Source organism: Gymnoscopelus braueri (genome assembly GCF_963280865.1).
Source record: "Gymnoscopelus braueri genome assembly, chromosome: 11".
Lineage (NCBI taxonomy): Eukaryota > Metazoa > Chordata > Actinopteri > Myctophiformes > Myctophidae > Gymnoscopelus > Gymnoscopelus braueri.
Genome location: NC_137613.1, coordinates 33,298,001 through 33,312,560, shown reverse-complemented (window position 1 = coordinate 33,312,560; position 14,560 = coordinate 33,298,001). Strand labels below are relative to the sequence as shown.

Below are 14,560 nucleotides of genomic sequence, written 5' to 3'. Positions count from 1 at the left end.
AGGCATAAAAAGCCCAAAAATATATATATATATTTTTTTTAAGAAAGAAAGAGAGGGATCTTGACAGATTGACATCAGTTATATTCAGACAAATTAACCACTTAAACCCTATTATTTACTTTGTGACCGGGGTCCACCAAGGTTCTATACTTGTCTGACGGCCTTTTTTCCCTCTACACAATCTCTTTGCTGAAAATGGTCAATCTACAAGCGGTGGGCTTGTGCATCTGGTATTTTAGTTGATTACAAGCCTATATGCCCAGAATAGGGACACTAGCTAGGGTTCATGTGTTATGGCTAGACAGTGTTACAGGCAGAATACAGTGCAGAATTGGACTCCTTTTGCTTGACCTCAAATTGCAGAAGAACAGCATATTATGTTGAAAACTGGTTCCAATCCCATACAATTCTAATCAATATTAATTTACGCGTATCTGTCCTGCAGGAAAAACTACAACCCACTAGATAACAACATCTCAACCAATTAGTATGCATATTTCATTGGCACAGACTGCCTAATCTCAGCAGGAAAGGCTGCAAAGCTGTAATGGCTGAGAAATGGCTGGAGATTGAGTGGCAAATTAGCTGTGTGTGTGTGTGTGTGTGTGTGTGTGTGTGTGTGTGTGTGTGTGTGTGTGTGTGTGTGTGTGTGTGTGTGTGTGTGTGTGTGTGTGTGTGTGTGTGTGTGTGTGTGTGTGTGTGTGTGTGTGTGTAATTATGGGAATATTCAGTGGAAACTTTCCATGTGAATTAACAGGAATTTACATAAATACATTGGGATTTTGAGGGTTCATTTATCGTGCCATATAAAGATAAAGATTTTGTTTCATCATAAACAGACACAGAAACAACATTTCTCATTTTTTTAAATTACATGTTTTAATCTATTTGACATCTGTGTGTTCCCAAACAATTGCACTCAGAGGTGGCCGATATTGGTGGGCTTTGGATGATGATGGAGGTTACAGGTGCAATATGGCTTCTCATCCACAAAGTCCCTTTCATCTAGAATTGCATTTTGTGTTGTTTCTTCTCCAACTGTTATAGGCTAACTTCTGCTATAAAACATTTACTAAATCTAAATCTATCTTAAAAAAAAGTACATTTATGTATGTTTCCTTATACTTGTCCAAAGAATCTGAAAATAAAACCTAACTGAACTGAAGTAAAGCTACGGAAAGTTTCACGGAAATTTACCTGAACCTTTCCACCCCTTATCAACCCTAGTCAACCCTAGAAGACAGAACGAGGACAGAGAGGCAGGCAGTGAGAAGCAGCAGGATGTGAAATGTGATAAAGACAGGCTTGGTACTATACAATATACTATCACAGCAGGACGCAGGTGATCTCATGTTGCCTTTGACTTGAAGCCTCCTGACATGTGTCAGAGTTTCATTACCATCCGTCACGTCAGCCCCTGAATCTTTTCCCTCACAACCTATGTTTATCCCTGCATGATCTCACTCTCTACTCTACAGGTCTTTCTTATTTACAGTGTACGTACACCATCCCCATTGCAAGAGAGATGCGGGATGTTATGAGGAGATGAACACACAACTGTGAATGCTGGCAGAGGATGCATAAATCAAAATTGTGAGCGCATAAATCTAAAAGTGCGTCCTTCCGTGCACGCACGATTACCATTGGCTCGGTCTCATGTCTCACTCAAAATAAGGGAAAACTTTGCTGTATGCATCGTGAGCCATTTATATTGCTCATTTCACGTTCGCGGATGATTGCTATGCGGGTTTTTTTACGATGAAAGCACAACTTGCTGTAAATGATTGCAGAATTGTGGACTTTCATTAGACAATCAGAGGGAACTACGCCTCCGCTCAGACACAAATAACAGCAAGAGTGTAAGAGACTGACTGAGAGAGGGGGGGTGAGGGAAATGGAGGGAGGAAAAAGAAACAGAGAGAGAGAGAGGGAGAGAGAGAGAGGGAGAGAGAGAGAGGGATGGAGAGAGAGAGAGGGAGAAGCACCACAGTCAGACCCTGCTTGACGTGACCAGACTAGCAATGCCGCGGTGAATCACTGGTAAAAGCTCCACAGCGAAATGATTCTTCTGCTCTCTCTCTGGTTTGGCTTCTGAGAAATAGGCCACAGCATGAGAAATGAATAGAAATTAATTCAATACCTAAACCGAGCATGAACTCGCTCACCCGTCATAAAGCCAGACACAAATCGCATAAAACCTCTATGCAAAAACTGCACCTCCCTACTGTACCAACACCAGTGCAACCATCACCCATGCCCTATTTAGCCGTATCCCCATTCATCAGACAACTCGACCCTCCCAAAATGACATTACAAAAGAAAATGACTGCCTATGTGCTTGTACCAATAATAGACTGGGGAAAATGCAAGTGTGCAATTACCTGCATTTGAGCTGCCTGGCAAACAATGGTCAGGCGCATGCACACGATCACTCAGTTGCACACACACTCAGTCACTGTGTGAGTTTTATTGCAGGAAGTGGTTGAGAGGGGAGCACGTGACTGGCAGCCAATAGCTCGACATGATGGATGTTGCTGTCGAGCCCCGCTGGGAGAGAGCGTATGGGACAAATACACTGTGTTCCCTCCAGGGTGAACAGCAGTTGGCAGTGGCACACACACCCACCCACACAAACACACACACACCCACGCAAACACACACCCACACAAACACACACACACACCCAAGCAAACACACACACACACACACACACACACACACACACACACACACACACACACACACATGCACGCCCACAGAGGAGCACCTGCACGTGTGAACACAAATCTGGCAATGGCACAACTGAGGTAAATGAGTGAAGAACAGCTGCAGTAGATTCAAAGTCAAAATCCTTCAAGGTTACCTATCAAGACAAGTTAAGAACTTTACTACACCCTTGATAACCTGGGACGCACAAGTATGAGTTATTTACCCCTGCGGAAATTAATTAAGGAATTAAAGGGACAGGGAACTCTGGAACTCTCTGCCGGAGCTGTTGCCCCACGCGACCTGACTCTGAATAAGTGGTTGGATCGATGGAGAAATTAACTCGGAAACACTTTATTGCCCATTATGTACAAATAATACACAGCAAAGTATTACACAGCAAAATCCTAAGTGATAATTTAACTGTGTATACAAATGGATACATTAACACTGAGGCTTTTACTGAATATGACCGTGGTGGGAGGAGAAGTTGAGAAAACAGTTTTTTTTTTTTTTTTCAGAAGACCTGCAGCTCTCAGTCTGAGTCAACTTAACAACAGCTCAATATCCGCTGCTTTGAACTCATTCTCACCTCTTCGTTACCAGCGTTCCAGCTCTCTTCATCAGTATTTCCTTCTCCAGAGAGTGACAAGCCGACACATTCTCAGTCACTCCCCAACTAGTCATATTTCACCGCTTGGTCAGGTGCCTTTTGGCGTCCGATGCAGACGCAGAGCGGATAAAAACATTGACGCACTGTTCGGAACAGGCACACGCTCGCCTCACGGGGCTTACTCCTGACACCGCGCCTGCCTTGGTAACAATATTTTAGAAGTGTGTTTCATATTTTATTCATGGCAACACTAACTTGTATTCAATATTGAGTCTACATGGTCCGTATTCTGTCGTCACCTGAGAGCATATGCCGTGGGTGCTCTATAGAAGTGTATTGGCGCCCTCTGGCGCACGGGTTCTCAACATGAGGTCCGGGGACTCCCAGGGGTCCTTGAAGGGGTTCCAGAGGGTCCCCAGCTAAGTGATATTTATAGGAACAAAATCGACCTTATGGGTCAGTGTGCAAATAGAACCAAATGGACCCACACAGGTACACTTGGTTCTATTTCTACACTCTCATTAACATTTTACACTGTAGATTGTGTAAACTGGGGGTCCTTGAAATTAAAAAGGTTGAGAGCTAGTACTCTAGCGTGTAAACATGATGCTAGAGGGCACTCATAGCATTGGAAAGGGACTCCTGGGGGCACGTGACCATATGCAGCTGTATTTGACGTGCACGGCATGACAATGTGTCGCACAAGCAGTTACAGTACATAACAGCCCAGCAGGTATAATCCATACAATCGCTTAAATGTCAGGCGGGGGGGGCATTGGGTTGAGGGTTCAAAGGGAGAGGAAGAAAGGAGAGTGGGATACCCATCAAAACTCAACGGCTCTGATTTGTCCCGGTAGGATTTGTTCTTGTGGGGGATGAGTTTGCAGAAAATTTACCAGAATCAAAATATGAAAATACGTTTGTTTGAGACGGCGCACTTTGTGTCGTCTCGAGGGAACGCGTTTCACAGATGAGAAATGCATTACGGAGCTTTGCAAAAAAAAAAAACAACAACAACCAGGCGCCAAAGAAAATGACAAGTCAAATAGCTCTGAGTTCCACTTAGTGACAAGCGGGCGAACGAGCGTCAGGCTATTGGCGAGCGTTGGGCGTTATTTACATTGCCTCTTGAGTGGATGGTGATGGGGGTTAGAAAATCGATGTGGATGCAAGTACTGTAATGGCGGAATAATGTGTTCCCCTGGGCACGCCCGTACAGACGCGTCCTGTCAGGGGGAAAAGCGGAGGGAGGGCAGGTTTCAGCTGGCGTGTTTACCACCCCTTTCCTGCTGCCATATTCAATCCACTCGCACATCCCGGCTTGTTTAGACAGAGTCCTCGGGGCTGTCTGTTGTGGCGGCCTCTTTAGAATGCTAACACCGCGGAGCCGCCAATCAAAGTTGGCCGGGGCCGGTGATACCACACGGAGTTAGGGAGTTCACATTCAAGACATGCTAGTGGGCGGGTGGGTGTGGGTGGGAGTGCACGCTTGATGGTGATTGATGGTACTTATGCTGGAAAAATTCACCATATCCCTGTACTGTCTGCGAGCTCTTTCCCAGTGTCGATCACTGTCTCTCTCTCTCCCACACCCTTCTAACCCACCGCCTCCTCTCTTTCTCTCTTATTCCAACCTCCAGCGGTGGAAAAAGTGCTCAAATGTTTTACTTAAGTAAAAGTGTCAATACTGCAATGTAGAAGTACTCTGTTACAAGTAAAAGTCCGGAATTCTACATTTACTTGAGTGAAAGTACAAAAGTATTGGTACAGTATCAAAATGTACTCAACGTATCAAAAGTAAAAGTACTCAAATGTTTGAAAATAGCAGATGTACAAGCTCGCGACACGTTGTGAGCTTGTAGATCGTCTATTTTCAAATAGCCTATGTATAAAACAGGGCTAAAGTGGTTAATGTGCGTTTCATAATATCATAATTTATATCTGAAAAGTAACTAGTAATAATAAAGTTTTCAAATAATTGTAGTGGAGTAAAAGTACAATATTTGCCTCTGAGATGTAGTGGAGTAGAAGTAAAAGTATTGGAAATACTTAAGTAAAGTGCAAATATCGTGAAATTGTACTGAAGTACAGTACTTAAGTAACTGTACTTAGTTACTTTCCACCACTGCCAACCTCTCCTTCTCTCTATCTCCCTCTCTCAAACATCAGGCTATCAGGTAGTGGGTAAACTTGACTTGATGTCCTCGGAGACGATGTGGATCAATGCGTGAAGTGATATTCTGCCCTTGCTCCCTGACCTGCTATTGGACCCCGCTCCCACTGTTGGACCAGCCCACCTGCCTGTTAAGCTGCCAGTCAATGCAGAGGCCAGAGGAGCTTTCCTGTCATCTCAATAAAGTAGCCAGTGTGATGGCTATTTATGGCAACACCGATAACGTACCGACACATACGATACACACAGCTCACAACGATACACAGCAGGCGTGTACTTAATGCATTTAACTACTACAAGCATGAATCAATTCCGATCCAGGCTTCAGTCGAGTGCATTTGCCACACGTAAAGATTAATATAGTATAATAATATATCACTAATACATAGTAAAGAAATATCCTCATTAAAGGTGAATGTCATATTCTTAAAATGTTATGCTGCTTTACAAAAATATATTGTATTTTTCAAGGTTCTTATGCGTTATAAAAGTGTTTCCGCTAAAAAACTAAACAAAGAAAGAGTGACATTTCATGTCATAGGCCCCTTTAACAATGCAAATGAACAACATAACATGCGTGCATGTCTCTGCGAATACTCCATTCACAAAGTCCCCAAGAGTACAATATACAGACGACGATCACCATGTTCAACACTGAATATTTTATGAATATAGCTGACACAGGTAATCACAATGCCATCTAGAGGCACATTACAAGATGGAATCTATTATTGTAAATTGGATATCGTATAGCAGTTCAGTGTGCATATGTGAGCGAGTGTGTGTGTGTGTGTGTGTGTGTGTGTGTGTGTGTGTGTGTGTGTGTGTGTGTGTGTGTGTGTGTGTGTGTGTGTGTGTGTGTGTGTGTGTGTGTGTGTGTGTGTGTGTGTGTGTGTGTGTGTGACAGAGAGAGAGAAAGAGAGAGAGAGAGAGAGAAAGCAAGAGAGACGGCAATCAGTGAAACTCTGGTGAGCAGAGGGATCACTGAGCCATGGAGTGAGAGAAGATGTAAGCAGGTCAGGTCTGTCACACCTCTCTACCTGACCCCTTTAATTGGCCTCGAATCGCAAGGCCTTAATCTCTCCACCCATCTCTCTCTCTCTCTCCACTACCACGTTTATCTCACCCTCCCATGCTACGGCCCTAGTCTCTGCTCTCTGTCTGCTCAGTTGACCCATGTCTTCCCCTTCTTTCTCTGTCCCTTCATCTGTCCAATTTCCCACCCGCACTCTTTCCTCACTCTGATGGCTGAAGGCTCATTATTATGGTCTAATGGTCTGACCTCAAACCTACATAGACTGTGAGACGTCCGCTAGGAAGTGGATAAGACAAAAATGTTGTTGGAGTCAAATAAGGCTAGAGGACTGGGCTTCATCTTAATAGTTGTGGGAAAGACGATCATCTTTCTTCTCTTCTTCATAACTAGCCTATGCTACTGTCTTCAACAGGGGGTCCGGGACCCCCAGGGGGTCCTCAGAGTTACTACAAGGGGGCCGCCAAATCTTTGTGTGATAGGATTTTTTTCTTTACCTTAACCACTTGAACCCTATAGCATCCCTTTTCTGAGGAGAACTTTAGCCGAAAATAGCAGATCTACAAGCTCACAACGCCTCGTGCTGCGGGGCGTTGTGAGCTTGTAGATCTGCTATTTTTGGAAAGGAGGTATAGGTATAGAGGGCAAAAAAGTTTAATCCTAAACACAATTTCATATTATATAAAGGGGGTCCCTGCTTCATCTCTCTCTCTCAGCTAGGGGGTTCTTGGCCTGAAAAACGTTGAAGACCCCTGCTGTACGTGATGATCTTTGTATGCTTCTATGGCTTAGCGCGGTTATATCGGTATCGGTGGATATATTGTCCCATAATATATTTATCTTGTATTAGTGCTGCGGTTGCACTACTACAGGTGCCCCGGCCGCCCCGGGCAACTATCGCCATTGAGATGGCATTCTCAGAAGTGTGTTTGGAGCCCGTGTCAAAATGTGGTGCTATAGGAGCTGATGACATCATAAAATGTGCAGCGGCAGCAGAGCCGGGGCTGCAGTCTGTGGGAGTTTTTCCGGGGGAAAGGGTTCCACACTCTGTGGCCAAGTTAAACTCAGAAGACATCGATATGAGGCTGCAGGGCACAATTCTCCAGTTTTAGGACCACTCAGAGTCAATCAAGTTCCCCTCTCAAAGTGTTTTTCGCTTTAGCGAATGGGCAAAAACGCACACTGACAGAGGCTTCCAGGGCCCATCCATCTCCAAAATGATTCCTCACAGTATTCTGCTGTTTCTGAACTCTCTCTCTGTCTCTCTGTCTCTCTCTCTCTCTGTTAACCCATTCAATCCGTCATTTTAGATTTCTTTGGCTATTCAAAAATAGCAGATATCTTGTAGCAGATCTACAAGCTCATAGCGCAGCAATCGGTGCCGCGGTATGAGCTTGTAGATCTGCTATTTTTGAAAAATCATGAAAAGTTGTGCAAATATCTGATTTCTTTTTTTTTTAAGGGGACATTTTTAACTCAAATCTTTGCTTCTGGGGGTTCCCTGGAACTAAATATTTTACAAATGTTCGCTTTAAAAAATATACATTCCAAGATTTGCACATATTTTCAAAAATAGCAGATCTACAAGCTCATAGCATGGCACTCTGTGATGCTTTCCCGGTCTTAAAGGGTTAACGTATGTGTACAGTATATTTCTTTATGTGTCACAGTATATCCAGGACACAATAGCTCAGTGCCATCCCGCCGTCCCCAAACTCCACTGTGTCTTTGGCTGCGACTTCAAAGTCTCTTTTGTCTCCTCTCTCCGTTTCATAGAGTTCTTTAGATCCGCCAGGCTTAAACCATGTGTGTTCACACGTATCAATGTGTGCTACGTCGAGTGAGAAAGTGGAAGACTACAGTATTTGCACAATTATCAGCACGCCAGCAACAATACATGAATGTGCAGATGCCTCTATGAATCCTTATGCAGACATTCCAGTTCCTGGCTGCACATTATTGTCGCTGTCGGGCAAAAGCATTGTACCGTACGATATGTCCAAATCCGTTACCTTTCAGGAAATGGAAAATAAAACTTGTGGTCCAATGGATCCAGTGTAGTTATTATTTAGTCACAAGCTCTTGTTAAAACATTTCATTGGTTAAATATTTATGAAACCCACAGACAGACTTAAGATGACAACTGATAGATAGAGGGATCTCCATATATGGGCATATCAGCATGCCCATATATGGGCATATCCTGATGACATCAGGGATCTCCATATATGGGCATAAAGGGTACATGGGAGAGACAGAGATGTCCATATACGGGCATATCAGTCGGATTGGCGGTGCAGCGTAATTTTGCCTAATTTTCAAAAATAGCTAAAACAACAGATCTACAAGCTCACAACACGTCACAATGCTATGTCTATTACTTTTGCATTACACTGTCATATGACCAGGTATACAATAGGGTATTCATTTATGAAAAAAAAAAGTAAAGCTGAAATATGGAGATACAAGGTTTCTGCCTGCGATAGTGATGTGGAGTCTACTGTGCATGTGCTTATTCGCGTGTATGTGTGTGTGTGTGTGTGTGTGTGTGTGTGTGTGTGTGTGTGTGTGTGTGTGTGTGTGTGTGTGTGTGTGTGTGTGTGTGTGTGTGCGTGCGCGTGCGTGCGTGTGTCTGTGTGTGTACATGCTGACTGGCAGTGGTAATCATGCCCACTAATTACTTCCTGTGCTGCGAGAGCTGTCAGAAAGAGGCAGAGCTGCCACAGATGGTGAGAGACACACACTGACACTAGGATATCCTACCTCTTCATCATCATCTATGTTGTGCTCGGGTGTGTGTGTGTGTGTGTGTGTGTGTGTGTGTGTGTGTGTGTGTGTGTGTGTGTGTGTGTGTGTGTGTGTGTGTGTGTGTTTACCGTTTGTGCACACATGCACTCACTCATTGGCCAGTAATGCGAGTATAAATCATACTTGAGAAGCATTGACCACATGGAAAAAATGGAGTGTCTGCTTGTCAGCTGATTCTTCAATTCATTAATTCGTGTTAAAGATGCAGGTTGGTCGATTATAAGCACGGGAGCATCTCCAAACAGCTTTTGTGCTGAACAGGCAAGGCTCAAAACAAAAAAAAATGTAGCTTCCAGCTCATAATTCTCTCCCTCTGCGGTACACAGTTAAACAGAGTAGACCACAGCCATGCTGCTAGAGACAGATTCAGGCTACTTTATTTAGTCAGGCAATTATTATTAGACGTATTATAGCTATGGTAACTATTTAGGATAGACCTTTTGTTTGTTTGTACACAAATGCTAAGAATGTTATTTAGATACTGTAGCATGTTGTTTAGATGGTAGAGGTTAGATGTCTTACATCTCAGTTACTTTGTAACACTTCATTGTTTTTCTTTGCATTCTATTTACTTGACCATTTACAATGTTGTTTTGTTAACTCTATAGGGTTCATTGTAATCATGGTCAATTGCAAAACAAATTATATTAACTACATGCAGGAAGATAAAAAACGAATAAAAACAAAACTAAAGTTTTTGTTTTTTTCATCAGACAATTCCACTCCACTGAGGTAAATAAATGAATCAAAGTGATGTACGTGGCTATCAGAAATAGTTTCACTTTGCATTAAATGCATTTAAGCAAATGCAGCCAAATGCAGCCAAAACCAATGCAGCAATCTTCCAGCTTCAGCCAAATGCAGCCAAAACCAATCCAGCAATCTCCCAGCGACAAAAGAAGCAATTGACTACACCTGTCAATAGCTATTGATTGCTGCCCACTCTCACTGGACAGGGTGTGCCACCAGACTTCACCTTAGTGACACTAGTCCCAAGCAGGACACAATTCCAATAATAGCCAGCCAACCCTTACCCACCACTAGCTGTGACTCCAGTCTTTAGGGGTTATTGTTGGCTGGGTGCCCACTGCTGAATCAAATCCTTCCTCCATTTGCCGTCTATACCCAGCGATGCAGAGGGCCCCCTGCCTCTCTCTCTGCAGAGTTGCCCAGGGCTGGACCAGCTCCACCACCACCTCGGCTTGAATCATTTCCAAAGGTTCTGAGGAAGTATCCGTCCTCAACCTTTCCATATCTCACCCCCAGGTTAGGGCTGAGTGGGCAATTAACCGAAAATACTGTAAATAGAACCAATAACTAAATTAATGAGTTATTCTTGCTCATGTAGGTTAATCGAACAATCGAGAAGCAGGTTTTTTTATATAATTTATGTTTAATATTTGTTTTGTATTAAAGACTACATTGATCTCTTATTAACCCCTTAACCCTGTATTAACCCTGTTATTATACAATGGTGGCATACTAAATTAGTGAAAATAGCTGATCTATAAGCTCCCAACATGTCGCATTGCAACCCGTTGTGTGAGCTAGTAGATCTTCTATATTCACTAGTAAAAGATTATAACGGTTCCTTAATCATAATCGAGGCAAAAGTTTTAAATAATCGTGATATTGATTTGAAATCATATCGCCCAGCCCTATATACCCCAGGTCTGTCTTATATTCCTTCAGCACTGTCCCAGTCCCTCACCACTGGGCTACCAACCCTACACCCCTGCACCCATTCCACCACAACAATGGGCTCCTCCCTATCCTCATTAGAAGAAAAGCCAATGCTTCAGCAACAATGAGGAGAGGACCCTATCATATCACATATCATGCGCACTGTGAACACGCGTGCGTGTGTGAGAGAGAAAGAGAGGGACAACATATTGCAGATTTGTGTGAGCAACATGTTGCATGCGATTCAACACATTGAATCATCATGAATCATCGGTCTCAACTAGGCCAGCAGAACATCAGGACAGGAAGGAGGTACTCTCATGCTCATAAAAAACAAAAACAAAGCTATTATCAAAAACATGACATTGTGGTCGGGCTGGCCTCTTGTCAAATGAATCATCCCTGTTCTCAGACAGAGTGGACCACTGGCTGAATGGGGAGAAACAGCGTTCACAAGAGAAACAGCGTTCACAAACTCGCAGAAAACAGCAGGTCTGCTGCAACTCTCAGATCAATTAAATCACAGCAAAAAAATGCCACCTCTTTTTTATTGAGACGTCTTGACTTATTCTTCTGCACTGTCATTTTACTCTCTTATTTTTCAATAAAAAATACTTGTTGTTGTTTGTTATATACTATTCAAATGTCATTTTATAGTGTTTTTTGCTAATATGTTTCTTTTGCTATGTTTTCTGTAAAGCACATTGAAATGCACACTGTTATTGAAATGTGCTATACAAATAAACCTGCATGAGGTATTCCCCCCCCCCCCCACACCTCCCACATATTCCTGGCTAAAGCCCTCCCAGGACTGAGTGCAACAAAGGGCCGGGGGTACTCACCACTGTGAGGAGCCGTCCGTGCCGCTGACCTCCAGAAGGTCGTAGTCATCCTCAAGCTGGAAGTCGGAGAAGACCAGGGCGATGGTGTCTCCGGGCTCGGCCAGCACGGTCCAGGTGCAGTCGGCGTTGTTGGTGTACTCCCCGGGGTAGTTGGGGCTGGTGATCACCCCGCTCTGGCCCCGCAGGGTGCCCCCACAACCATCATCAGCTGCAAATCAAATCACAGCAGAGAGAGGACAGATTCAGTTGTTTAACCTGAGGCCTGAGGTTCCGATTCTACAAAATGTCTATATATATATATATCAGTGGTTCTCAAAATATTTCATGTCAAGGATCCCCAAAATTATATGTATTTGGCCGCCGACCCCCATCTCAAAACATTTTTTCCAGGGACCCCAACAAGCAAAGATTTGAGTAAAAGTGTTTGCTTTAAAAATATGTATATTCAAGATTTTTACAAGCTCTACAAGCACATAGCGCAGCACTCGGTGCCGTGCTATGAGCTTGTATATCAGCTATTCTTGAATAGCCAAAGTATAAAATAATGGTTTAAGACTTTAACACATTCCCTGACATTGACGGATATTCCCGTCATTTCAAATCCGACTTGCCTGCCACTGACATTTCTGTCAATTAAAAAAAACCTATGAATAATCCCTCGACTCTGAGAGCATCATAGAAGCAGAGATGACGTTATCCCAAAAACAGTCAGTCCATCCACTCCCATGATATAAGACGTAGAAAAACACATATTTCTTTGGTGAAAACAAACCATATTCAACTGCCGATTACAACAGAATGGACGATTGCGGTAAAGTGGATATACAAGACCCTCCCCCTCCCCCCAGACAGCCTTTGTTTACATCCGTGTCCTCATCATGGCTTCAGTGGCACTTCGTGGATCGTCAAAATAAGGTAAAAAGAACCCCGCTGGCAGCAGCAGATGAATTAATTAATGAATACCTGGCAGAGAATGTGTTAAGTGGTTACACAGATGCGTTCCTGGTTTTAATGAGTTAATATCTTATTGTGAAGCACTTTGGGACTACGGAACTACGACAAGTATTTTTCTATGAAAAAGGTTTTTCTCTTGAACCGTTCACCCCTTTGAGCACTGGGACATTTAGTGCCACTGACAAAACACTTTCATTAAGAAATGTTTATATGCTATTTTTTCCTCCCCCGTTTGTGGCCACAGGACAGTGTGCAGATAGTCTTTTGGATTCGGGAGGATAAGAATTAGAGCGTGTTATTTCTATGTCTGCTATTTCCACCAGGGGCCAGAGACAAGTCACAATTTGTAGGGTTGGAAATGCCCTACAGTAGTCCTACAGAACGGCATTTGGGGGAGGGTGTGATGCAACTCAACGCAATACAAAGCAAAGGGAGAGAGGGATCTACATTCTAATAATTAATACCTATTTGTGTTAATCAACGCAATTCTAATTTAGGATTGCTTTAAGGAGATAAAGTGTGTGCTTGCTTCTTATGTTGCAGTAAGAAACTGGCCTCTGGAGGTTTTCATCACCACTTTTGATTTGGACCATCGTGCATTGGTGTGGCGTTTTTGCATTGTACTGTGCATGAAAGGATTTGACGCATGAACTGGTAAACAGGTTCAAGGCTACTTAGATACTACATTAGTGGTTCTCACACATGTTTATGTCAAGGATACCCACATTGATATGCATTTGGCTGAGGAGAATAGCCGATGTACAAACTCACAAAGTGTCGCATCTCAACGCGTTGTGCACTTTCAATAAGACAGGGCTTAAATGTTTAAACTGTTCCTCATTTTTATGTTGAGGACCCCCTGTGACCGGCTCCTCAAGGACCCCTGGGGGTCACCGGACCCCACTTTGAGATCGAGTGACCTACATGACATGTCAAAAAAGTATACATACACTTGCTCCGTCACAGTGTAAAGTCTGTGAGTGCCTGTGTGTTCAAGGTGTTCATTGTCACATGCATCTGCAATACAGCTACTGTAGTAGCAACATCATAGGCAGTGAAATTCATGCAGCTAAATGTTTTCAAGTGCGAAAAAAATATATAAGATCACCAGAAAATACAATAAAATACATATCAGTCTGAATACAAATACGTTGAGACTAGAAATGTAAGCTCAAACATCTTTCTCTGTCAAGAGACATGCTCTTCCTCCCTCCAGGTTTCTGTGGGTGTGGGGCATTAATAACAATGTTCTGGGGTTGTATGAAAAGGCACAGAGCAATGCGGGTATGCCTGCAGCCGAAGGGACAGGAGGAGCAATGTAATTGACCACTAGTGTAGATCACCTACGCCCGACGGACAGCTTGCAACCGACAGGGATAATTGTTCTAGGAAAAATACTTTTTTTTCTTAAAAATGTTATCCCACGATTTTGTAACCCTTATTTTTCACCCGGTGCCAATTTTCTAAGTGATCCTGGGCGCTACACTCCCCTCACCAGCCAAGGGATGCCAGGGCCGAGCTCATGCCTCCTTCAATGCATGAGAGACAACTGACCTTCTTGTCACCTGACAGGGGGGAGTTTCCCTGGTTGGACGTAGCGCGTGGAACACGTTATTCCAACCAGTTCCCTTCTCCTCCATCAGGCGCCCGGCTGTCATGGGGGAGGCGGTATAGCGACCAGGATTACTAAATGTTTTTGTGAGGGTATTAACTACCCTGAGAGACACGGGGAGAACATGCAAACTCCA

The 14,560-nt window shown here is 43.5% G+C and overlaps 1 protein-coding gene across 1 annotated transcript in view; it reads right to left on the bottom strand.

Annotated features, from left to right (window-relative positions):
* Positions 1–14,560, bottom strand: part of csmd2 (CUB and Sushi multiple domains 2) — a gene marked incomplete at both ends in the record, with an annotated part of 387,232 nt that overhangs the window by 240,860 nt on the left and 131,812 nt on the right. Inside the window, 1 exon segment of the mRNA XM_080442648.1 lies at positions 11,859–12,066. Coding sequence (XP_080298774.1) covers positions 11,859–12,066 — 208 coding nt within the window.